At 41.7% G+C, this 26,045-nt stretch overlaps 1 protein-coding gene across 1 annotated transcript in view; it reads right to left on the bottom strand.

Moving 5' to 3' along the window:
- The window catches only part of SHB (SH2 domain containing adaptor protein B), a 137,181-nt gene that overhangs the window by 59,548 nt on the left and 51,588 nt on the right, over window positions 1–26,045 (bottom strand). The window contains exon 3 of the mRNA XM_069962113.1: window positions 8,180–8,392. Within this exon, the coding sequence (XP_069818214.1) occupies window positions 8,180–8,392 (213 nt within the window). The remainder of the gene's footprint in view (window positions 1–8,179; window positions 8,393–26,045) is intronic.

Genomic DNA, 26,045 nt, shown 5'->3' with positions numbered 1-26,045 from the left:
GTGTGTATTGTAGCCAATGTCTCGGAGCGTGCTACAGGTGGTGCACAGACTAAAGATACACAGTCCTTGCAATAATCTTTCCAACAAAGAAGAAAAAGTCTGGCTCTCACCCAGGTAGCAAAAATATATAAAGGTATCTTTATTGACCAAACGGGTTTACATGGCGTGGATCCACGCCATATAAACCCGTTTGGTGAATAAAGATACCTTTATATATTTTTGCTACCTGGGTGAGAGCCAGACTTTTTCTTCTTTTTTGGAAAGCTTAACTCCATAGAGAATTTATGGGGTATTGTCAAGAGGAAGATAAAAAGACACCAGACCCAACAATGCAGATGAGCTAAATGCATCTATCAAAGCAACCTGGGCTTCAATAACACCTCTGCAGTGCCATCAGCTGATCGCCTCCATGCCGCATTGATGCAGTCATTCATGCAAAAGGTGCCCCGACCAAGTAGTGAGGGCATTTACTGTACAGACTTTTCATTTGGTCTACATTTCTGTGTTAAAAACATTTTTTTCAGTTGGTTTAATATAATATTCAAATTTTCTGAAATACTGACTTTTGGGTTTTTCTTGGCTGTAATCCATATTCATTAACTCTAACAGAAATAAACGCTTGCAAAAGTTTACTCTGTATTAAATGGCTCCATAGAATATAGGAGGTCACTTTTTGAATTGAATTACTGAAAAAAATTGTTTATATTCTAATTTATTGCAAACCACTGTATGTAAAGTGTATTTTTTTTATTAAGTAGATACATTGATCTAGAAATGTTGCACTGGATATCCAGTGTACTCTGTTCCTAGTTTCAGACATTCAGATGCCTTATGTGGGTGAATCCTCACAGAAATACATGCTGGTTGTAAAGTCTGTGTGTTTAGGTCATGGGTGTTCTATTTTCTCTTTACACTTGTACTAGTCTATGTGATTCTCCTCTGCAAAATGCCTAGTATCTGCTTTCCTTCCCATCTAGAGCCTGTGCAAGTTGCACTTCTAAGCCCCTCACTGCTGTAAGTGTAGGAGAAGACAAGGGGGAGAGCACCAGCGTCATACACAGCTCTCGGACTGTTTTCTCATACACTCAAAAGGTATATAGCCAGGTGAAAGACACACACACACTCTGCGGCGGTAAAAGGGTTACAATTTCTTGGTTAATTTTGCATTTAGCAAACACATCAATAAAGGTAAATTGTCAATGCAAGTGTGTTTGTACCCTTTAAGTAGTTTGCGCGGTTTACTCTGTGGTAATCATTGCAGCAGTACAAACAACTCTCACTGCAAAATAAGTGATTATTTCTGCTGTAACAGTGCACAAAGCTTTATTGTGACTTGATCATATTAAGCGTAATCTGTTCTTCTGCCTCTGCACCAGTCCCTGAGTAGCTAACCCCACATGTCAAAACAAAATGCACATATTCAGCGGAGCGGCTGGGAAATTATGTGTAATTAAACAGAACTTTTCACTTGTGTGAACTGGAGATAAAAAGAAAATACTACAATTAAAACGAGAAGTGTTTATTCTAGAGGGATGAAAAGCTCAAATTAACTTCATGACCCTAAGTAAGGAACGCAAAAGGGAAAGGGTTCTTAGTGAGACAAAGCAAAAACTGAGCATTTAGCCACAAGAACTTGATCTTAATCAGTTTGCTAACAAATAATGTTGAGTTGGTCATGTCCCTCACATATGAGCAGTTGTTTGCAAGACAGTAAACTGAATGTGTCATGATTGTCGCTTAGCAACAGCTGCTGCAGTAGGTGGGTGACACCACTGGGTCTTCATGCCCTTGTGGAGACTGGCAGTGCCACCTTATATGATATGGTTTTTTTGTAGGGTCCCTTACCCCCTCCCTTCAAACACACACACCTGAAGGGGAAAACTTTTTACCCATGCTGTTCTTATGATGCTGTACATGAGGGCATTGGCTTCTGTAATGACAGTCTTGCATTGTAGCTTTCTGATGCTTTTGTATAATACACTATATATACAGTAGAGGAAGATGCAACTTTTCCTATATGTTTATAAAGTCAGGGATTGCTTATCCTTCACGTTATCCAGTGTTTTTACAGGTGTTCTATGTAACCCATCATCACTGTATGCTGCGTAAACTACAAGTCATTGGGTATTCCCATGTAGATTGTTCATCCCTAGCCTTCACCAATAGACGAATCCCTGCACCAAACAGGGAAAGATCTATCAATCAAGGCTGGTAAGTGGGGAGAACTGCTGGGGACTGCTCCATTGACTCAGGCAGCATAAAAGTGATTACAGGTTCCCTTTAAAAGATTGTGCTGATTTGGTTCCCTGCAGCACAATACAGAGCTACTATGCAACTCGCAGAGCATACCAGCCGCAGCTGTAGTAGTTTTTATAAAGGTGAAAAAGAAGTTTTATTTATTATTTGAGGTCAGGAGAAGGGCGGCAACTAGTCATCTGGGCAGGGAGCCGCCCGTGACTATTCATGGTACTCTGCCTGTCAGTGCGGGGATGATTGACAGGCAGAGCGGCCACTAATGGGTCGGTCTGCCTGTCAATCTTCCCCGCAGAGAGCTGTGACTAGTTATGTCAATTCTTTGAGCGGACGGAAGATTGCGCTTGAGAAATCCCATTAAATCAAAAGCAGAGGCAGGCAGATAGCGGAGTCCATGGCTCAAACTACGCTTGAAATTCCTCACCAATTCCGTAGTGTGAACATACCCTTAGGGCCCTATTACACGGCACGCTAATCGACAACCGTCCCTATCTGGCTGATTCGCTTCGTGTAATAAACAACAATCATCGGCTGACAGTTAAAATAGGTTTGGACTAGGGCTGGGCGATATAGCCAAAAAAATAAAGTCTTGAATTTTTAAAAATTTATGAAGATTCACGATTTAAATCTCGATTTTTATTTTTTGCTAAAATCTACCTCTACCTACGTGTGATAGCAGTGCGCGGCCGGCGGGTGACAACTTCCAAACTCTATGCATTACCTGTCCATGCTGCAGGGCTTCTCTTGCAGTCTCCTCACTGGGTCCCGCGTGCTGCAGCTCCAGCTCACTGGCCGGGACCGCCGCAGCCAGTGATTGGCTGAGCGGCCTGTCAGCTGAGACAGGCTGCCCTGGAGCTGCAGCGAGCGAAACCCGGTGAGAAGACCGCAAGAGGAGCCCTGCAGCATGGATAGGTAATGTATAGAGTTTAAGCAAGGGCTGCAAGGACATCGGTAATGATGTCCATGCAGCCCTTGTTAAAAGATTATTCGGCCGTGTAATAGGCCCAGTAAACGAGTTTACAGTTATCGGGCCCCCATCGGCCCATGTATTAGTATCCTTAGAGTCAAGAGGGGCCAGGAAAGCACTCTCATCTGAGCATTCACCATAAAGGATCTGCTTCCTGGGCACGTGAAATACAGGACACTAAAAGTAAGTTTTCTCTGTCATGCAACCAAAACCCCATGTACCATCTCACAGTTCTACCCATCCTCTATTCAGGCCTCTCAGCGGGTTTGAGGGCTCAAAACTGCTGACATAGATTACATAGGTACAAATGTAAATTGCAAATGTTTTGGAAAGCTCAGGAAAAGCATTTTTATTTGCCTACATTCAAAGTGCATAGCTTGTGTATAGCCAAGAACATGGGAACATGGGAACACTCATTTGTACAAAACCAGGCCACAACAGATCATTGTTCTACTAGTCTTTCCTTACTCATCACTCCCTAATAGAACTGTGCTGTCCTATGACATGAGGAAAGCAGGATCCCTAGAAAAGTAGCATTCTGGCATGACAAAGATAACCACCATGTGCAGAAATGATCAATGCTTACATCAGAAAACTGGGTAACGTAAAAAAAAAATTTAGGCAACCATTAAAAAGACGCAAAACACAGGAAAAGCTGGACATTTTTGAGCATTTTTCTACATAACTGGAGAGGCTGATTTCCCCCCCCCTTGGCATTTGGAGCACATAGTATTTTTTTTAGCATAAAGCATTAACATACAAATAAGTGGAGCAAAGTGGCACATTGTGAAACAACTGCTAATGACATCTAAACACTTGGATTTAATGTGTTCATAACAGACTGAAAGCTTTCACAAGCAATAGAATGCAATGGAGATATTTAGCATAGAAACACGGGCGCTCCTCAGGAGAATGATTGTGGAGTCTGTGGACGGCTTGTACGAGAGGATTAGATTTAATTATATCTGTTTCCAACTGCAAGGAAAGGTTATTAAAAGCCAATTACCTCCATGGAATGCAGTGGAGCGAGCACAGGCCATCCCAACGTCCTCCTTGCACTACTTAATACTGAAATTAACTGCATTTTAATTCTTCATGATAACTTCCCCTCATGAGGGAAAATCAGGAGGCGGGGAAATACTGAGCAATTTTCCGAGTAACTCAGTAGGAAAAGATAATCCAGCATGCTCATCTGATTCTCTCCATTACATGTATGTGCAGCCTGTAAAAGCATGCATCATTTACTGTCAGCCTCACAATGATCTAAGACACCAAATGATTTCCTCATTTATAAAAGGTAATTTCAGTACAAATGAAGAATCAAATTGTTGATACCACTATTAATTTCCTTACACACAATAGTCTGTTCCTAAGATAGATAGCCAACAGTATCTGCCTGTGTCTATATACATTAGACAGAAACTGATACAGACTATGGGAGTTGTCCACCCACTGGTTGCCCATTTTCAGAAACAAAATGATCAGCCATTTCTTTTGTACTGTACTAGAGTATACTCCCTTCCTCCACAGACATGACCTGTCTCTGTATGTAGTGCTGTGACAAGTTCTGGCTGAATCCCTATAAGCTGACAGGTATTTAATGTGTACAGATTGTTAATGTATATGGCCTCCTGCCATTGTTTATTGGCATAAGAGTACCGATTGTGTGCTGATTTTCTTCCCTAGATACTTGTATAAGCAAGTCGTAAGCCAAGAGACATTTATCAGAGCATACAGAGTATAAGAATGGTTACCTAACAAAAACTGAAGGGGTTCTCTTACCTGCCACACAGCTCACATACAGTGTGTATGCAATCAGGGGGCATAGACCATGTACCCTGATCACAACTGCACCTGGGCACTGGTTTCTGATTTTTTTTTTAATCAATTAGTGTCAGAAAGTTATGTAGATTTGTAATCTCAAGTACTTATTAGCTGCTGTATGTCCTGCAGGAAGTGATGTATTCTTTCCAGTCTAACACATTGCTCTCTGCTGCCACCTCTGCCTATGTCAGGAACTGGCAAGAGCAGGAGAGGTTTTCTATGATTCATTACTGCTCTTGAGAGGTAGCAGCAGAGAGCACTGTGTCAGACTTGAAAGAATACACCATGTCCTGCAGGACACACAGCAGCTGATAAGTACTTGAAGACTAGAGAATTTTAATAAAAGTAAATTACAAATCTCTGGCATCAGTTTATTTGAAATTTTTAAGGGGGTCGTGTTACATTCTCAACACATTGTTAGCATATGGGTCGAAAGCTCTGTTAGGTGGCTCCAGTGAAGCCTCCAGCAAAGATCCCAAACAAAATAGCACCGCATGCAGGGAGGTTCTGCCTGGTCAAATGACAGACACCATGATTGAAATGGAAGAGATTATTGTAGTAATAGGGTTCATGTGCTTCTATCATTTATTGAATAGCACATAAAATAGATATTTCAACGGAAAAAGAATGCTGGTATCTATTATAAACAAGGTGCTACAACATGGAAATGTAAGAATGGGTAGTGAGGAAAAGCTGGAAACACCATGTTGTCTCTTGATCTCCCAGGTGGTGCTAAATAAGATTTCCTGTAGGCTGTATAGGAGCAGTAGGACATTAGTTTGGTAACTTTCATAACTATAGAGCCCTTGAAATCCGCATAAAATGTAAACCAGCGTGGTTGTATACAGCTTGCCATCATGAAGCAAAAGTTTTTACCACAAAGTGACAAAGCAGCTGTAGTAAAGCTGCGTGGATCAGCCCTTCCCTTCTCAAATCTGGAGATGGCAGGTGTTTTACATACAAATAGAGCAAGTTGAAAAATCTGCCCCAGGCTTTTTATTATATAATCATATAAAAGCTTTTGCATGTCACTTCGCTTCCTGCAGCCGCGGGCAAGGAAGTGGCCCGTAACTGCAGCTCAGCAGCAGACACCATGAAACAAATACAAACACACAGGGATTAAACTGAATGCCAACCTATGGGCCAATAAATACCTTATATTTTGTATGTTATTACTGGGCAGTAAATGAGTTCCAACAGCTAATATATTTACTAAGGAGATAATTATAAATGCTGCCTGGATAACAATACTGTCCAAATGATTGCAAGCTATCTGATATGCCAGCATTACACTAATATGACACCTGAGCCCAGCGAGCTGTCAATCATCCACTCCACTCAAGGTAGATTTTATATTAAGTTTATTTTTACACCTACTGATAATAAAAGTAATGACCAGAGCTGCAAAAATGATTAGAACTCCAGCCGTAAACTAGAATCACTTAACAGAATATATTAGCAGGACACAATGGCTGCAGGCTCTATATCACAGTTCCCTGGACACTCTACACTACATTTTGGAATAGATTTATGGAATGATACAGCATTTAGATGCATTAGGTCTCTGTCCAAAACTAATTGGATAGAATATTAAAAAAAACTAACTCTAGCATTAGAGGTTATGATCCCCTGTAGGCATCCATAATTCACTGGACCTTTAGCTCAGGAGTTGTAGTCACAGAAGCATGTACTGCATCACAACCAGTGTTGAGCGGACTTACCAAACTGTTCAGGTTCAGCAAAGTTCTCTGAACCTAAACACTCGGCATTCAACGCCCAGTAGCTAGAGAAGTTTGATGCCGCCTATGGCTGTAGCCAGATATTCCAGGACTCCCTAGAGTGCATCCCAATGTTCTTGCCGGGGAGAGTCAAATGCACAGCATTCGGGTTGGGAGAACGCTGCTAAACCTGAACAGTTTGGCAGGTCTACTCAACACTAGCTGTGACACGTGCTTCTATGGCTACAGCACCTGAGCGGCAGATAGCCATTATTGTGACTCTATAAAGCAGTTATTCAGACTCCCCTGGTATATGGTCTTAAAGCGGACCTGTCAGCATGGATTTCATACCAAAGTAAGCCCACAGCCATATAGGTCACGTGAACAGGATTCTGGGTATACCTTTAGTATAGTCACTGAGCCTTCTCCAGCTCCGCTATATATATATAAGCTGTAAGTGGCTAGGAAGGACGATTTGCTGTTTACATGATCTGTCTTTATGCAGGGTTTCCCTTGGTATGCAAATCCAGACTGAAAGGTCCACTTTATTTAAGTGGCAAGTTTTTGTAACGTATTGTAATGTTATATCTACAAAGGATATAGTATACTTGGATGTTTGCATAAACCAGATGCAGTTACTATTATCGCATGTATACATATTTCCTAACATTAGGACAAATAATATTTTGCACAAGATTATTATTACAGAGATGTTTGGACATATTGCAGTTTCAAGAAACCATAGCGGACACTAAAATCTTAGGCATTCTGAACCTTTTTATATGGTATATGAGCTGCATTTTCTTTTCTGGCAAAAAAACAAAAAACAAATAAACCTCAAACCTGCATGGGTGAACGTGAGATATTTATCTCCTGTAAAAAGGGCTCTGCCAGAGGGCTACTACTTTCTTCAAAATCAGAGTTTGCTAATCCAAAAATATGAGATTAATATACATTTCTTTATGTCAAACTTAACTTGTTCTAGTGTAAGAATCAGAGTATGAAAATATATTTCTGCTAGACTTGAGCTAATAAAGCCAGCAATTGATTCTGTATACGGTATCAGAATAGGGAGGCAGAAATTTCTTCATAGGGCACATGATGAGTACATGTTCATTGCTTTACCAGACGCAGACATGGCATGCTAGCTGAAGGATCCTGGGTGGTCTGGTAGACTTAAAAGTACCATAATATTCTCGAATGCTGAGGGAATGGCCAATGTGTGACAATCACAACCAGGCTGGGGAAAATCAGATGTTGAGAGGACTTCTGGCCTCCATCAAACAACCAGTCTATTTAAACAGTTCCTTAGAACTTCCCTCAATAACACAATATAGGATTACACATATTATAAGAAACACGCACAAGAACATATAAGACAAGTGCACTGACAATCTCCAGAGTGTGTGTCAGATACCTGCTAAAGCTGGCAATGCTTTGTTCCACTCCCATGGCTGGTCATACTCATCAGCGGGCCGGTCATCATCCTGAGGCAACTTGCTTTCTCGCATTCGTAGGCCAACAAGGCTTTCGGAATCGGACTCCACTCCATTACACTCTGGCTCATACGGCGTGTCATACAACTGAATGTTTTTCTGTGGCTGCTTTTGATTCTCCTGTTTCTGAATATCTACGGAAAAAGAAGTAAGTTTCCTGTTAGGTATACAGTGAAATAATATAACAGAATACCTTGTTCTAGGTGTCTTAAAGGTTGGTAGCAGTTGAAATGTGCCTGCTTTCAATGCAAGTAAAACCACCTAGTTGCACAAGGCGCATTTTCTTATTCTTTTTGGCGCACTGGGTATAACGAATGTGTTGAACTGTTGTGCACCACAATTCTAATGCATTTGGAGCCAAAATGATGGATGATCATCAGTATGGGCTATTGAGTCCTCTTCTGTCACATGGAGAAAGAACTTTAAATACTAATACTAAAAATGTACCTGTTAGCAGGAAACTCTGTGTAGATAAGGACGGCTAGATGGGGCTAGTCATTAAAACATTTTTATCTCCACAGTCCTTTCTAATGCTGAGATATTTGTCATTATGCCATTTAGGCTCATAAGTCCAAGGGGCATTGCTTCTGCAGCATGGCAAGAGCCCAGGCAAGTCAAACCCATGTCCTCCTTATCTAGTGGCTGCCATTTTACCTAAGCAGGACAGAGGGCAGTAATAAAGAGGACATGGCTGGACTTATCTAGGCTCTAGCTAGGGAACGCCCCCCTGGGCTTTTGGGTCTCATTGGTATAATAAAAAATGGGCTTATATCTCGAGTTAGAAAGAACTATGGAAGCAAAAAGGCATGCCTGCAATCCTGATGACCAGCACCGTATAGTGCTGGTCATAGTGCGGTTTTTACACCCCTGTTTTTGTGCTGCCAGGTCCACGTTAAATCTAAAAGTTCTTAAGTGGAAGACAATGCACATTACAGATGTATCTGTACCGATTTTTGTTGGCACAAAAACAGGGAAAAAACTAGTCATATAAAAATTCTATTAAGTTAAACAGTAACGGGGTATATATGAATTCAGCTCACAACACAGAGAGGCAGCCCCCTGACCCACAAAATGAAGAATCATTTTACTGGAGGAACTAATGGAGGCCGACCCAGCAATTTGCACTTATAGATTTCTGCAAGTTTATTAATGGCTCAGCCTCAGCAGACAGACGATGGGAAACTGCAGTGTAAACCAAGCGGACAAAATAAATCCTTTATAATTCATTTATTGTACCATATTTATCTATGCCCGTTTTAATATATATGTTTACTAGATGGAAAATTGTGCCTTATAGTAGCTCTGGCGCAAATAAGTATTCACACAGACCATTAGCATATACGTGTATAGTATAGAAACTAATAGCCGTCCTGTGCTAGAAAAGCTGGGAAGGCGGGAGACCTTTGTAGTGGAGCACTCTCCCTGCATCTTAAATTGCTCCTGTGCTTTAAAAACAGCTTTTTGGACAAGACAAGAAGGCTTTAAAGAGCTTAAATCACTTGATGCTGAAGGCTGTCTATAAGGATTAAAAGTCCCTGCTCCTTTCATGGCAAGTATATAAAAAAAAAAAAAAAAATGAAAAGATTCATCAACATTATGCCCCACAAAAGACAATTGAAGGTTTTCTTTGGGCATTTAAAGGGTCAATGAAAGATTGCTGAGCGCCTGCAGCTTACAGAGTCAAGATGGGCCTAAAAAGTATCCCTGCTGGGTTCTTTAATGGATCTCGGCAGCCATTAGCTGCAAAGTCTTAAATTAACACCTTGCCCGCTCAGAATGGATGTTAAGATCAGCTATGGAGCGCGCATAGGTTTTAATCTGCCGAGACCCTTGCATTTATCTCATGTAATAGGCAGAGCACAGCATTCAAATCAGCCAGGCCATGTGCTTTAGCTTCCCTTATTTGTAAAGGCCCCATTTTCTACACGATCTCTCTGCCCCCTGCACCGGCTTTATTTTCTTTAAGGATTGTCTTTACTGACAGACTGGGAGCTCAATAAAGCTAATACAAATTCCTGTCTCGGAGCCAAGGCTATCCAGATAAGAACAATTAAATAAGCATCCGCTCTAATTCTGGCTTTACTTTCACTGATTCCATATCACAGGCACAGTCACTAGGCCACCACATTAACACGCCTGTCTGCATATCGGAATTAAGACATAAAAGTGACATTGGCAATGCATAGCAAAATAACCTTAAAAGCAGTACTATAACTACATATAGTACAGGAACACAAACAGATTAAAAGAACTCTCACATAGATCAATGGTGGCCCAATCTGGCACCACCACTAAAGGATGCGTTCACACGTACAGGATCTGCAGCAGATTTGATGGTGCAGATTTGATGCAGTGTTCAGTTATTTAGGTGAAATCTGCTGCAGATCCGCACCATCAAATCCGCTGCGATATAGTATGTGTGAGGCTACCCTAATAGTGGGAATGGAGGGGATGTAGCATTGGGCCAGCTGTAGTTCCCTGTAGAGCTGGTTGGCTGAGAGTGCCACTGTGCAGGGAGAAACCCAAAGGGGGATTCCTAAAACAGAGTTAAACTTGCTATAGAGTAAAGGCCCTATTACATGAAGTGGTTATTGGCCGTATTTAGCGGATCGCTTCATGTAATACAAGTCAACGATCAGCCAGCATGCATGATGTTGTTTTTTAATGTCTTTCAACATGTTGAAAGACAAACGAGGAGCGCTGCAGCGATCAGCTCCCATGTAATAGGTGTGGTGGCAGCAGACCGACGCTATCCCCCTATCTACATAACTGAGTACCCAGGTACTGTAAGTTATAGACTAACAAAAACGTCATTTCTGGACATTAGTAATACCAGTCTAGATGAGTACGACTTGGACACCACTTGGAATTCTGCCTGTTTCAATGGGATGTCTCTTACGCCTCCGCTCTCTGCCCAAAAAATTAACATGCCAACTTTTTGGATGGAGAGCAGAGGTGTGCAAGAAATTCAATTGAAACAGAATTTTAAGCAGTGTCCTCTGTGCAGGCTCTACTTGAGAATCGGTCACTTTTGCTCAGTGTGAACAGGCCTGAACAAAGCAAAAAGTTTGCTTCTAGTATTAGAGAACTAGCTGATAAAGAATGGGGGGAAAACTGGTTCACAATTTAAAAAACACAAAAAAATGCAACAGCCATAGTACAGTGTAGGACTGCCCCGTTTATGAGGCCACCGTAACGTGGTGGGGTAGTTTACACCATTTTCAAATGGTAATTAAGAGCCTCATTTTTGTGGAAGTTTTTTTTAGCAGTTGGGGGGGGGGGGGGGGCTGCTTTTAACTATTTTCATGTCTGTAGTGGGTCTGTATCTTGCCATTGCGGTGAGCTGTTGTGTGTTTGCAACTTCAGCCATAGCAACGTGCTTCTGCCTAGTGTGAATGGTGTTCTAGGAGAGCTGACCAAATTTGTCTTGTTTTGGTTCACAATTTAGTTGCAGTCATTAAAAAAAATGTTTTAGGCAAAGATATGTTTCTAAAGTCAATAAGTTAAAAGAGAATGGCAGCACAGAGCTTTGACTTTCAATTTCCTGTCACTGATGCACAGTTTAACAAATGCTGTATCGAATAAACTGAAATTTGTTTCTTCAGCTCACTTATCTACTATAACTTCTTGTCAGCTCTCATCATGAATTTGCTTTGCAATTTTTAGAAGGCAAATTAATTTTGGATAAAAAAAAAAGCAACAGAAAAGGCTAATTCTGGTACAGGACACTAAATCTAGAAGTCAATGGGATCTTTCAAATGGCCATTAAAAACATACATACTTTCACATGTGAACAAATGGGAACCTGGGAATTTTTTCAGCAATTGCTCACAAAAAATGTAAATTGCTGTGTCTACACCCAACAAAGTTGTAAAATAGTTTATAATCTCTGTTAATGCCCTGCTTTTGGTCAAATCTAGATATGCCTAATCCACACTGTTTTCTATGGTTGCAAACAACATTGATCAGAGCACATATATTATCGGAAAATCCCAAATCAGCCATTTTGTTGTATGCAGGTTTTGCATCTTAGCACAGAATAGGCTCTATAAAATATACAATAAATAGTAATAAGGATTATGTTAAGATACTATGTTGGTAGACAAAAAAAAATGTGCTACAAACAGGAACACAATTGCTTCTATACAATGGTATAACTACAGTAGAGAGGGCTATAGAGTGTTCTGAATTGTACTGAAAGCCAAGACTGTTGGTTTAGAGCTCCCTGTGAGACACCTCTAGGGAGAATGTAAAAAAAAATAAAGCTCTAGTATTAAAAGGAAAGAAAAAAAAACCTTTATAAATTGGCATCACTTGCTGTTTTTGACACATAAAAGAATGAATCTAGCAGATGGCATCAAAGGGTAAACGTTGAAGTCTTTACTCTGAATCCACAAGGAGAAGGGATCCAGACTTCCTGGAGCCCTGAGCTTAGCCTGAATTGCTTTAGGTAAAATGAAGAGAGGGGGGCCAAGTGAACACTTGGGGCTCTTGATGAAGCTTTGGAGGTTTGAATCTCATTATGTGTGTTAGCATATCCCATGTTAAGTCGGGATTAGGCCATCTAGGATATTTTGACAAGTGGCTTGCGGGGCAGCAGTTTCACCCCACCATTGTCTATGGTTTTCCCCTTAATGCAAATTTGGAGATGGTACATCTCTCTGCAACATGGTGTAGCTCATGAACTACCCCTACACTATATCACTAATATGCATTTTCCCATCATTGCTATGCCAACATTAGACATAGATGCATGTGTTCCGGATTTTCACAGTAATCCTCTCCCCCTACTTGACAAAATGCACAAATGCATGGAAACATGGGCCAGACAAGCATTAGGTTACATGAGGTATGAGAATGTGGGTATTTCATTCATGATGACTGGAGAGAGAGACTAAGAACTTAAAGTGACACTGTCACCCCCTTTTTGCATTCTGACATCTCTACACAGGTGTAAAAGGTAAATTTAGCAGTTTTCATACGTTATTTTATATCATACGTCATGGTGCTTTTTCAAGTACAAAGTGATCTTTTATCAAATGCAGATTGTGCTAAGTGGGTGGGGCTTCACACCAACAGCGTCACTCAGCCCCGCCCACATTGGCACCGTTGGTCCTGCCCCTCCATGACGTCATAGGCACATAGGCCCCGCCACCTCGCCGACCATTGAAACAGGCTAGCCTAAAGGTCTAGGCCCCACCCCATCTAGGTCGGTAGGAGCCTGTGTGCCAATGACGTCACTGAGGGGCGGGGCCATAGGTGGCGCTGTGGGCGGGGCTAAGTGGCACTGTTGCCGTGAAGCCACCCCACTTAGCACAATCTGCAGATGATAAAAGATCACTTTTTACTTGAACAAGCACCATGACGTATGATGTAAAATAAGGTATAAAAACTGCTAAATTTACCCATTACACCTGTGTAGAGAAGTCAGCATGCAAAAAGGGAGTGACAGTGTCACTTTAATAAACATTAGACAAGTCAGTTTAATCCAACGAGATTTCAGCAGTATCGCTGGAACAATTATTATGTATGTGGAAGTCAGAGCAGAGGAGGATCGGGCAAGCTGCTCAGGGAGAAAAACTGCTGCTAGTCTCCTCTCTCCATTATGAATACATGAACGGAACGTTTAGAAAATCCCACTCTAAAGACTGCAACCCACTTTGTGTTGTGTTCTGACCATCCAGAAAGACCCCACAAAGAAATGCATTGATTTCAGAATAATGTGAAAGCCGCAAAATTTGTGATAACATTTTTATCTTCCACTAAATATTATATACGCTGCTATATCTAAAAAAAAATTTTTTAGATTAAATGAATCTTTCTGCACTTTGCCTACAACATAGTGTATACAATAAGAGGACCTTAATGTCATTGTTCTCATGGTCTGTAGCCTGTTGTCAGCTAGGGAGAGAACCAAGAGCAAATTTCAATTTCCTTTCTAGTTTGCAGTTAGTTCACATGGTCCCTGCATCTAAAAGGGAGTAATGCTAATAATAAAATAAGAGCTGCTGTTTCTAAAGTGAAGCGGGTGTGGAGCTCTACATGGCAGCTTCTTGCATCGCTGGTTTTTATATTGCAGATAAATAGCTTCTATACACATACAACCTGTCACTAGAGCTTTTGTCAGTGCCATAGCTGTAAATATAAGATCCGAAAACAAGATTAGTGAGAGTGGTATTAAAAGCCGGGAATATGAATGATACCATACCACATTTAGTGCATATATCAGTTGTCATCAGCTCGGTTTCTTGTTCCCTGCTGGCATTTAGGATTCTAAGCTGATACATACCTGTGGGCAGAATTCTAACTTAGTTGGACTGGCATATTCTGACATCTGGATTCAATAAAACTCGAGGTTTTGTTTTAATGCTGTAGTACTTGAACACTGATACCAGGCAGATGAGTCCCAAGCTAAAGTGTTTGCTGCAGCGCTGGCCAAAATGCTGTGTTTTGCTGTGAGCACTTACAGTCTGAAGCAGGCAGCTCATTAGACTTTTATTGGTTCCTGGTGCTTCTGCCCAAGGACAAAAACTGCAGTTCACACGGGATGCTATCCACACAGATGGAGGCAACAGTAGCCAAAAAGCAGACTGTACGTGTAAATCAGGCTGCGGGTGCATGAGGCAGGGATCCCAATTATGATGAGCCAACCATCTGCCTCCGCTTTTGTAAAATCCAATGAAGAAAAATAGCAGCTAAAGTATAACTCTGAAACGGAACAGACAGAAAGTGACTGCACCATGCCTGAAGCATATGGGTGCAGGGAGATAAGGGGAACTTATCCATCACTGCTGCCTGGCTGCAACAATGGCACAAGGATGGGATTACACTCACTGCACATGTATTGTCCTGGAAGGATCCATCGGGCATTTCTGAGAGAAAATGAAACACTGCTATTTGTGTAAGGTGAACTGAGCAGCCCTGGTACAGATATGCCATAGGTGATGTAGTTCACCAAGCTTGGCTGGTAAAAATCTGCTTTTCTAAAATGAACCAAACAATTTAGAGTATGTGCACACTACGGAATCGTGACTGAAAACCTGTTGTGGATTCTACAGCTCACACCCGCTTGCTTCTCCAGCTATGCCATAGACTCCATTCTATGCACGGGTGGATTCCGCCGTCCGTCCAAAGAAAGAACCTGTTCATCCTTTGGACAGACGGCGGAATCCGCTGGTGCATAGAATGGAGTCTATGGCACGGGTGGAGATGCGCGCGGCCGCAAGCTGCGGAATCCACAATGGGTTTTCCATTGCAATTCCGTAGTGTGCACAAACCCTTACTTGGATATGCAAGTGATGTAGATAGAAATTAATGTGTGGCTGTGTTTCCTCCAACATACATTTATACACTACTATACAGCACATAGTTATCAGAGACTTTGGTGATGTAATAACCAACTGGGCCATTGAGACTTTACACTTCACAACTGCTGACAGGGGACATGGCAAGTCCCTCATACCAAAGACAGCGGACATGACAACCACATACACATAAGACCAGTGCTGTCCATACTGTGACAGAAGGCTGCTGTCAGGGTGTGACCCCCTGCCCAATACAATCCATACGGTAGAGCCTGGTGGGGGCAGTAGCATGCTGGGGAATGCTCATCAGCAGCTAGAACAGGGGGACTTGTCAGTGTTAGGAAAAAGCTGAATGAAGAAAAGTACAGAGACATTCATGATTAAAACCTCATTCAGCCAAGACAACACAGGGTGGCGTAGGGATGCCTCTGTGAAGATCCCTGAGTGGCCCTGTCAGAAATCAGACTTTAAAGAGGACACGCACAGCTCCATTCATTTTCTATGGACGCCGGAGCTCTCTCCAGAGCGCGCGCGCCGGCTTATGACCGGGATATCTCCGTCCCAGGACCGGCTCCAGCAGCGGGACTCGGCGGGATGAGGTACGTATAAGGGGATCTAAATGGGGGTTGGGAGCTTGTCACCCCGCACGGGGGTTGACAGGTCTCCTTTAAATTAAACAGCTGTCCAAATGGCTGTCCATCAATGGTCTTCATTCAACCTGACAGAGTTTGAGAGGATCCACAGAGAAGAATGGCAGAACATCCCCAAATCCAGGTTTACAAAGCTTGTGGTATCATACCCGTAAGGATATGAAAACTTATGTCAATGCAAAAATTGAGTTTTTCCTTAGTGTGGCCACTGCTGGTCTTTACATGGGACTTATTGCAGGTGGAGGAACTTGTGAGAACTTTTTCTGCCCTTAACTGCTGACACTTTAAGAATGACCTTGTGTGATCAGCAGACGATAAATAAAAGTCTTCACAAAATGCCATAGTATAAAACTTTCAGGGTGCGTTTACATGTACAGGATCTGCAGCAGATCCACAGCAGATATGATGGCACAGATTTGAAGCTGCAGTTTTGCTTTAAATCTGCAACTTAAAATCTGTGTCATCAAATCTGCTGCAGATCCTGTACGTGTGAATGCACATTTATTCTACTCAATCATAATTCATTCTATACTTTACATCATCTGTCTCAGAAGGGAGGGGAAGGAGGGGGAGACAGGGAGAAAGGCTTATACACAGATTTGTGTGTTTTCAACAGAAAGCAGCAGCTAAGGACTGGGGGAAGGAGACTGAATAGATAACAAGTATGGAATTAATTGTTAGTCTCACCATGGGCAGCAACATATCAAAAGTTATGTTTGAGTGGAATACCACTATATGAGCCATACTACTTCTACTGGGCCCTTCTGTAATTCGGTATTACTCAATTTATACATGAAGGCATAGTTTATCTTTTGCTGTATTCCATATGAGCCCAACAGAAGAAACTGTAGCATGTTCTTCTGGATAAAGAGATATTTACCACTAGAAGCAATATGGTGCACCTTATGGCAGCATAAATACTGGGACTGAGTGTTTCTGTATGTATGCGGTTCTGTTTAGTACAAGAGGTCTAAAATGTAGATTCTCAGGAATTATACACATAAATTACTTTAAATAAAGTGTTGAATAAGCACTGTACTTTATTTAAATAGATCTAACTTTTCCTAGACCTGAGTACAGTAGACATTGCTAGGAATAGCCATATTATGTTCTAAAATCAATAGAAAGTTCTATTGCAGGTTGTATGGAAGGAAAGGGAGCTCAGATTTTTGGTGAACACATAGATGTTGAGCAATAATCATGTATGCATGAGTAGCCGACCAGAGTTGGACACAAGCAATTGGAATACCTCCAGCAGAGCGCACATCAATTTCACACAGGGCGTGAATAGCCAAGAAGGAGCCGTCATTTTCCTTCATATTTTATAAGTACAACATGGATCACAATAGTTTTATTAGAATGATTTGATGTTAGATGACAGTAGCAACAATATCTTTAGGACAACTCGCTGGTAAATGAGGGAGCAGCAGCAGCTGTCAGATCAGGGAGGACGTCAAAAAGACAAAACCATGCTGTTTGCACTTCACTCATTCTTCACTGCTAGAGGGTGGACAGCTTCATAAAAGAGAACCACAGGCTAAAACAGGCACCTTCCACCTTCTATGCTGCAGATTTTAAGCATAACAACACTTCCGCAACAGGCTTTAGGCTTGGATTCATTTAGTCAGGTAAGCTTGACTATGCAGCCCCATGGGCAGTGTTTGAAGTGTGCCCAGCAGTATTCACAGGCTCAAAGGTCCTTGTTCTAACTCCAGATTATAAATTACGTTGGGTTTGCCCAAACTTCAGCTGGTTTAAGGTATAAGCTGATTCTTTAAGCAGACAACTACAAGGATCTTGGCTCACAAAGTTTTCACAAGGTGAGGTGGAGGTCATAGGAATAAAACTAGTCTATAGAGAAAACCAGACTAGACACATTGAAGTGTAGTGTATTTTCTGCATGTATTCTTTCTACAGAAGGAGATATAACCCTTCCAGACCCTTACTGACTATAACAGAGAATTGGCAGGTGGAAGTCTTAGTTTCGCTGGGTTCAAAACATGTCTTTGCAATGGCATCCCATTAGCATTGTGTGTAATACTGTGTCAGGTAGAGAGTCTCCTATAATGTACATCTATATGCTCTTTTATTTATGGAACTGTTCCTTACATTAGCAACAGGATATGATATATTTAGCCCGCAGAGCACTGATCTGTATGCTGTGCAGTGACATCTCTTTAATCTGCCAGTCACTGCACAGTGCCAGCTAAATATTCATTAGTAAGCTTTTTGCAGACGGCAGTGGGCCGGGTATATCGGTATATGGACTTAAAGTGTCACTGTCGTGAATTTTGTTTTTTTTGCAGAAATCAATAGTCAAGGCGATTTTAAGAAACTATGTAATTGGGTTTATTAGGCAAATATGGGGGGGGGGAGCTATTTAGAGTGCAATTCTGAGGTCAGATAACTCAGTTGTGACTGTCAGAGGAGAGAGCCTGTGTTGTAGCTTTTAATGAACTCTTTGTTGTCCTGTTTTAGTTTCTTAATTTTCTCTCTCCATATGAGAACGATGAACACAAAGGGAGAGCTTCAAAGTGCTTTTTCATGATATAAATTCATTTTTCGGCTAATAAACCAAAATACAAAGTTTCTTAAAATTGCCTGTACTATTGATTTCTGCCCCAAAAAAAATTCACGACAGTGACACTTTAAGCTTGGTCAAGTACAGTTTTGTACTAATGTAGCCCTTATGTACTATGTACTGGGGAGGGTAGGATACTAGGGGAGATGACTATTTTTGGGGGACACTATGGGATATGTCCACCATGGGGGGGGGGGGGGGGGGAGGAAGAGATACCATGGGAGATGCCTAACATATGCTATCTACTGGGTAAAGGGCTAACAAACGAGGATTATTTACAGTGGGATGAGGGGGCCCCAATCAAAAAGTTTGCTATGGGGCCCAGCCCATTCTAGTTACGCCACTGTGCTACAGCCAATGGTATACGCATGCTGCCATGGGTAGAGGAGCAAGGCTTATGAGAGCTACGATTCTGTCAGTTCCAGATTATAAAATCAGGTTGGGCTGGGACCAGTGATGTGGGCAAAAATTCACAGCTAAAATATGCTCATATGAAACTGGTAATAAGGTGGTATCCACTGTTACACTATTTTTAATATACTGCTACTGTGATATAGAAGAAAAAAAAAAAAAAAAAAAAGGAAGAGACTTTGCTTATCTCTTCATGCTCCACCAGTGTCATCCTATGGGTCTCTAATATCCCCCCGCTGATGGCAGCCGCTTCTGTTACATAGATGAATTCATCTCTGAAGCGACAGCCCACTTTGCCAATCACAGAGCAGGGGACATCAGAGACCTGTAGGAGGACACTAGGGGAACGCAGAGAGGTAGGCATTTTTATTTTCTTAGCCACAGGAGCAGTATATTAAACATTGTCTAATGCCAGAAAACCACTTTAAAAAAAAGTTGTAGCTGATCGTAGAAGTCTCATGTTTCGACCTGAAAAGAAAGGGGCACATGGAGAGCAACCAGTGCTCTGTTCATTCTCTATGGGGCTGCTGAACACCGACGTATGCAAAGTTAGGTGGCCCCAAAGTGTAAGAACAGAGCACACCATATACGCTCTCAGGATTTTTTGGGGGGGTTCCAGAGGTCAGACCCCCACGATAAGCAAGTTATGTCCTATCCCCTGGATAGGTTTACCGTATTTCGATGGGAATACTCATTTAAAGAACTCCTTGATATGAAGTGTAACCAGTTGGGGTTCTCTCATAATTAAAGCGTGGCATTTTTTTGTGAGCTTGTATTCGTCATAGATAGAGCGATGAATGGGTTAACCCAGCAAGGAAAGCCTCTACTGTAAATGGAGCACGGGGTTTCACATGGGTGAATGGGTAATGAGCCTGTCACATCAATCTGCATTCACCACATCGCTTCTGATATTTAATGCAACACTTTGTGGTTTACCAAGTAATAACCAAATAGAATCTGAGCAAATATTAACCAGTGTGACATAAACGCCAGCACAATGACTCTGCTATAACTCTGCTGCATGACAGCCACAAGACGACATGTAATGAGTGCACTACGTCAATGTTAGTGGCACAGGACAGGGACCATCTTTCCCTATTCTAAATGAATGCTCTACACTCACCAAATGCTTCTGAATAAGAACCAAACTGGCTTGTGGACTTTTTCACCAGGCTCCACAGTAATGTGTCTGCCCACATCATAAGACATCTGTTTAATGCACTGACAAGGTAATTTGACAGATTAACATATTCCTTATGTGACGTTAAACAAGGCTAAATTTACGATCACATCAATATTTAAAGACAGTCGTAACATACATCATGCTCTTTCAGGCAGCTCATTGATGAGTAAGAATATAGTCTACCACGAGAGACCTTTTTAGTGGTCTATGACTATGAGACAGACATATGTACTCATCTACAGTTGTCTGCTCTGTACAGGTGGTCCATTGTAATCACACCCCAGAGCGGAGAAGAAAAGCCCCCCCTGTCAACCCCAGCAAGAGAACATCAGAATGAAGGTCACATGTAAACAGCACGGCCTATAGGAGTTCTTCATTACAGAATATAAAGTAGTGCAATAAAGAACCTACTGAATCATAAAAAGGTCATATACTGCAGTCATCATTTTCAACTTGTTGTAATTTCAAGCAACACAATCCACCATGCTTTACAGCCTAAAAATAAAGCAACGCTACAGAAAAGTATATATTAGGTGACCACAAGTTACAAAAGCATAAGCCATGCACAGCCTGACAGGCCTGTATTTTCTGCCCATCACAGTCCTGAGGACTATAGAAGCCTCTTTGGGGTTTAACTATGTGACACTGATTATTACACACATGATACATTGTTATTATTTAACAAGTGTTCCCCTACATACTATGGGAGTAAATAGGGCATACTGTGCTTTATCTGAGCCAGTAGGTACATAATGGTCTGTTTGAAGTGATTAAGAGGTCGTCTTCTGTATTTTCAATAAAGATAGTGCCTATGTTTTTATACTTGGTTGTGCAGTCCATATATAATGCTGTCTTTTCTTGTGATGTTGTAGTATAGACTAGCACCCTGAGATACATCGTGTGGTGCCTGTTGTCACTTCACAACAGTCAGTAGCAGTGAGCGGTTACAATGGGCGCCAGCAGTTGTGAGACTGTGCGAATTGCTGATGTCAAATACCGCGGCACAGCATTTTTACAACATACTATATTAGCTATATTACTATATTAGCTCTATTTTTCTACAAAGTTCTGAATTCTGATGACAAAAAAATCTGCTGAATTTCTCTGTTAATAGAGTTTTATTAGAGCACAGATGACCGTTATATGTGGCCACATGCATTAGATGGTCAGCTGAACATTTGTCGGCCACTTGCTATCCCGCCAGGTTTGTCCATAAACATGCCATCTTGGTTGAGCAAAGTGTGCATGCTTGTTTCAATGAAAGACGACAACTGTCAGGCACCACCAGCAGAGGTGTATCTCCAATAAGGACAATTGTTTGGACTGTTTGGCTCCATAAGTTATGATCCAAGGGGAACTTTAATAAAGGGATCAAGGTCACTTTAGATTTTTCCTAGCACATAAGTGTCACTTCTACACAAACACACCAGAAAACTGCAATACAGCCACATTCAATTAAAACTCTTTATTCTTAAAACACGTGGAGCAGTACATATCCCAAACAGAGCTAATGAAATGCATATAGATTCCAAGAAGGAAGTTTTCATTTTCACTTTGCATGTGAATAGCCAAGGAAACAATATATAGATAAACATCAGTACACATAAGCAGAAAGAAGAATTTACAGGCAGAATATTTTTTTATTTAGATTTTAACTAGGAAGTTAAAAGAAACTTTCCATTAAATGACATTTCAGAGCAGGTGCCTTTAGGAAGAAGGTCTAAAAATGACAACCACCGCCAAAGGCACTACAAGTAGATTCTTCTGCCCCATCCCCCACTTCTCAAGCTAATAGGTTAATAACCAACTTAGTTCATCATCATTTTTCAGACTTTTTGCTTGTTCTAATTTACCATTTTTTTTGTGTTTGCTGCGACCCTCACTAATCATGAGAATAGGGGTCCCTTGCCCCAGTGGTCTTTTTAACAAAAAACGTTGAAAATGCTGCCAGATCCTTATTTTATGCAGGAGCAAAGGACTACCAATCTCTATTTCCCCAGGTTGTCAGAGGGGAATTGGCTGATTAGTTGAGGCCTTATGCACATGTTCCCTAGATTCTTCCTGCTACCCACCTGTACAATCTGCTAAAAATTAGTGCATCCGTACTTCTGTATATCTTTTTTTTTTTCTTCAACATGTCAATTATAATTTTTTTTTTTACAGAAATATGGATTCCAAACAGGTTACAATCTGTAAAAAATAGTGGACCCCCTTGATTTCTGAGAGAGGATCCGTAAGAAAATCTAGGTCCGCACTAGGACAGGTCCTTTTTTTTTTCAGCATTGGTTTGCGTCCTTGTAATCTACTGATCATGTAAATAGCCCCATAGACAACAATGTGCACTAACTCGAATACGGATCCGTAGATTACGGGACGTGTAAATAAGGCCTAAGGGTTAAATCCAGGACATTGCTGCAAAGCACAATGGCCCTGACTTACTGTATCATAAAAATGAGAGATTTCTGAAATTACTTTTGGTGCCGCCTTAAAAAAAAGGAATGCTATTTGCACCCATGTATAAATATAGTGTGCATTATCTATTAACTAGCCTTTCTCCTGATGATTACAACATGTGGAATGGAGTTGACATATATTGTTCCTAACACACGTGGTTTGCAGTGAGTCACAATGTTGTCTTCCCACATGGTAAACTGACAAGCAAGGCCTGAAAATAGCCAGGTAAGCAGAAGGATTAATAGGCCTGTGGCCTATAATACACTTTAATGAATACACTCTTCATTCTGCTGCTCATCCTCCACACCCTGGTCACATAATACAAGTTATTCCACATACCATTTGTCTCAATCCGATCATTTCCTACTTGGATTCAATTGTTTTAATAACTTCCTGTTTTGCTATTGAATGCCATAAATGCCTTCCCTTTGGTAAATTACATTGGAGTCAACAGTAACACAATAAGTAAAATTCTCAAAGGAAGAGAATTTGCATGAATTATTAAAGGTATGCTCAGAGTACTACGGCTCTTGTGGCTCAGGCATGTTACAAATCATACAATACTCAGTCACATCATGGATACGGGAATGGGAGCATACATGAACCAAAATTGTACCTGCCCTTCAGACTTGCATGAAATAGCAAATAACCATAATTTCTAGTTCTGTATCCCAATTACATAAAGAGTTACTATCCTTTAAAACAAACTTCTCTCATGTCATGCAAACACGTCAAAAATTTTGATTGATAAAGGCAGTTTTATCTGCCGAAATGTCACAACTTTGTATAAATGTGGACCTCAATAAAAAGTATTTTGGGACTACATCAGTGACCCTCTTGCTGCACTGTGACCTGGTTGTCTTTGTGGGCTGGCTTGTACCCACTAGTGGTTGTGTACAGATCAGTGAGACCTGTGAAAACAGGTGACTGGCTGCTGGGTATGTAGATATACTGGTCATAAGACATATGTATGTGTGTTACAGGCATACAACTTATTACAATGGTATTTGCTAATCATAATAATGACTACGCTCAGAAATGTACATTTGTTAATGTCTTAGTTGGCTGTGCTGAGTCACACAGATATTTACACTGTCTCTCAGGCTTACTTGCAGATTCAGCGTGGTCATATGGCATGAGCTGCATCAGGCTGTTAGCGCTTACCTTGTGGAGTCATGCCTCATACTTGAACAGGGCGGGCCACCTGACTGTGCCAGCAGTGGTGCAATACACAGGAAATTCCTGACCTTTCTTTATAATGTTTTATTGCTACTTCACAGCAAGTTCCCATCCAGAAGATCCAAAACAAATACCGTTCATCTGAATAAGAGGAAGCTGTTTATCACAAACATCTCAGGCATGGAACAAAACCGTGCTGTGTTCCCTGAGGGAGAATTCAGTGACAAGTAGTGCTGGTCGGAGGAGTATGAGATAAGCGCTTTTCAATGTCACCACTTTTATGGGGTATTAAATACTCGCTCAAATATCATTATTAAAGCTTATTAGGTTTCAAAATGAGAACCTTTTAATGTGTGTTATGAATACTGTAGACAAATTTAATCTAAGAAATATGTAAAAGTATTCTCTTGCCATTTTTTTTCACTTCTCCTCACAAACTTTACTGCAAAGATAGCCAAACAGCCCCCTTAAGAACCAAAAGCATCCAGAAGAAATTACCACTTGTGATCATTGCAAAAAGACCTACTATCCCGTGGTGTCTACAATTACACCTGGACAGTTACAGAGTAGCACAGAGCGCACCACCTCCTAATTGCTGAAGGGGGCACTATTAAGCATGAAACATGAAGAAGTGCTTATGTTATATGTACACTCCAACAGGGAGATTTATCAAACATGGTGCAAAGTGAAACTGGCTCAGTTGCGCCTAGCAACCAATCAGATTCCACCTTTCATTTTCCAAAGAGTCTGTGAGGAATGAAGAGCATCAATAGACAGTGCTACATAGGGCACTATACAATCATGCAACCAATCAGTCACCAAGAAAAAGGTTGTGTAATGCCCTACCAAGGAAATGTCCTTTTGGTTAGATGTATGGTGTTTCCTTCAGCTATGATTGACAGCCATAGTATTCAAATCAGGAGGCTTTTAATAACTGTCAATCATAGCTGGGAAAAGGGGTTGTGAGCTGAGAGTTCAGGGCACCTAACAAGAACAAGCCATCTAGGCATTAGAAGTGGCATCAGCAGTGCAATGTTTCCTCTCAAGTGCAAGTTTTAGGACTGAAAAAGCAGATCTTGTTGCCACCGGGTACATCCACCGGGCAGATCTTGTTACCACCCGGTACATCCTCTTTAACCTGAACCCACGGATCGATCGGCGCCAGCACGGGAAAGCCGGTGCCACGGTCCGTTTTTCGGACCGCCGCCCGGTTCCCATGCACGGCGCCGTTCGATCCAGCGGTACCGGCCGGTGCTGAAGCACAGGAGGCGAGCCGGCCCGCCCCCAGTGGGAAGGAATTCCCTCCCATGTATGACGCGGCTCCATTCATTCTAAGCGAGCCGCGTCATACAGGGGAGGGAACTCCCTCCCACTGGGGGCGGCCTGGCCGACCTCCAGTGCTTCAGCCCCGGCCGGTACCACTGGATCGAACGGCGCCGTGCATGGGAACCGGGCGGCGGTCCGAAAAACTGACCGTGGCACCGGCTTTCCCGTGCTGGCGCCGATCGATCCGTGGGTTCAGGTTAAAGAGGATGTACCGGGTGGTACATCCTCTTTAACATCTGACATTCCTGCACAGACTCCCTTTAAAAGGGGTTAGCCAAGGATTAGAAAAACATGGCCTCTTTCTACCAGAAACAGCACCTCTCGCTTCCTCAGTTTAAGTGTTTTACAGGTCAGTTCCGCTGAAATGAATGGAGCTCAATTCTACACACAAGCTGAACACATGGGTGGTGCAGTTGTTGCTGTGTTTTTCTCATTCTAAATACTGCCCTTTTCCCAGCATTTTTAAAGTGGTTCATGTGCACTAACTGAGGTGCAGTCTAAAAGCCATGGCAGATAACCATGTTTTCTCACATATCCAGTGGTCCAGGACTCTAATGAATTCCACTAGAAAGCAATGCATAATGTAAACACTTCATGGTTCCTAAAGATTTCCTCCAATTTTCCATATACTCTGCTCTATGACTAATAGCAAAAAAGCACATTTACATTGCACCGCAAAGTCCAGATGTTTAACAGATT

The sequence above is a fragment of the Dendropsophus ebraccatus genome, chromosome 3, assembly GCF_027789765.1.
Source record: "Dendropsophus ebraccatus isolate aDenEbr1 chromosome 3, aDenEbr1.pat, whole genome shotgun sequence".
Taxonomy (NCBI): domain Eukaryota; kingdom Metazoa; phylum Chordata; class Amphibia; order Anura; family Hylidae; genus Dendropsophus; species Dendropsophus ebraccatus.
The sequence above is the reverse complement of the archived record's forward strand: the minus strand, read 5'-3'. Positions and strand labels throughout refer to the sequence as shown.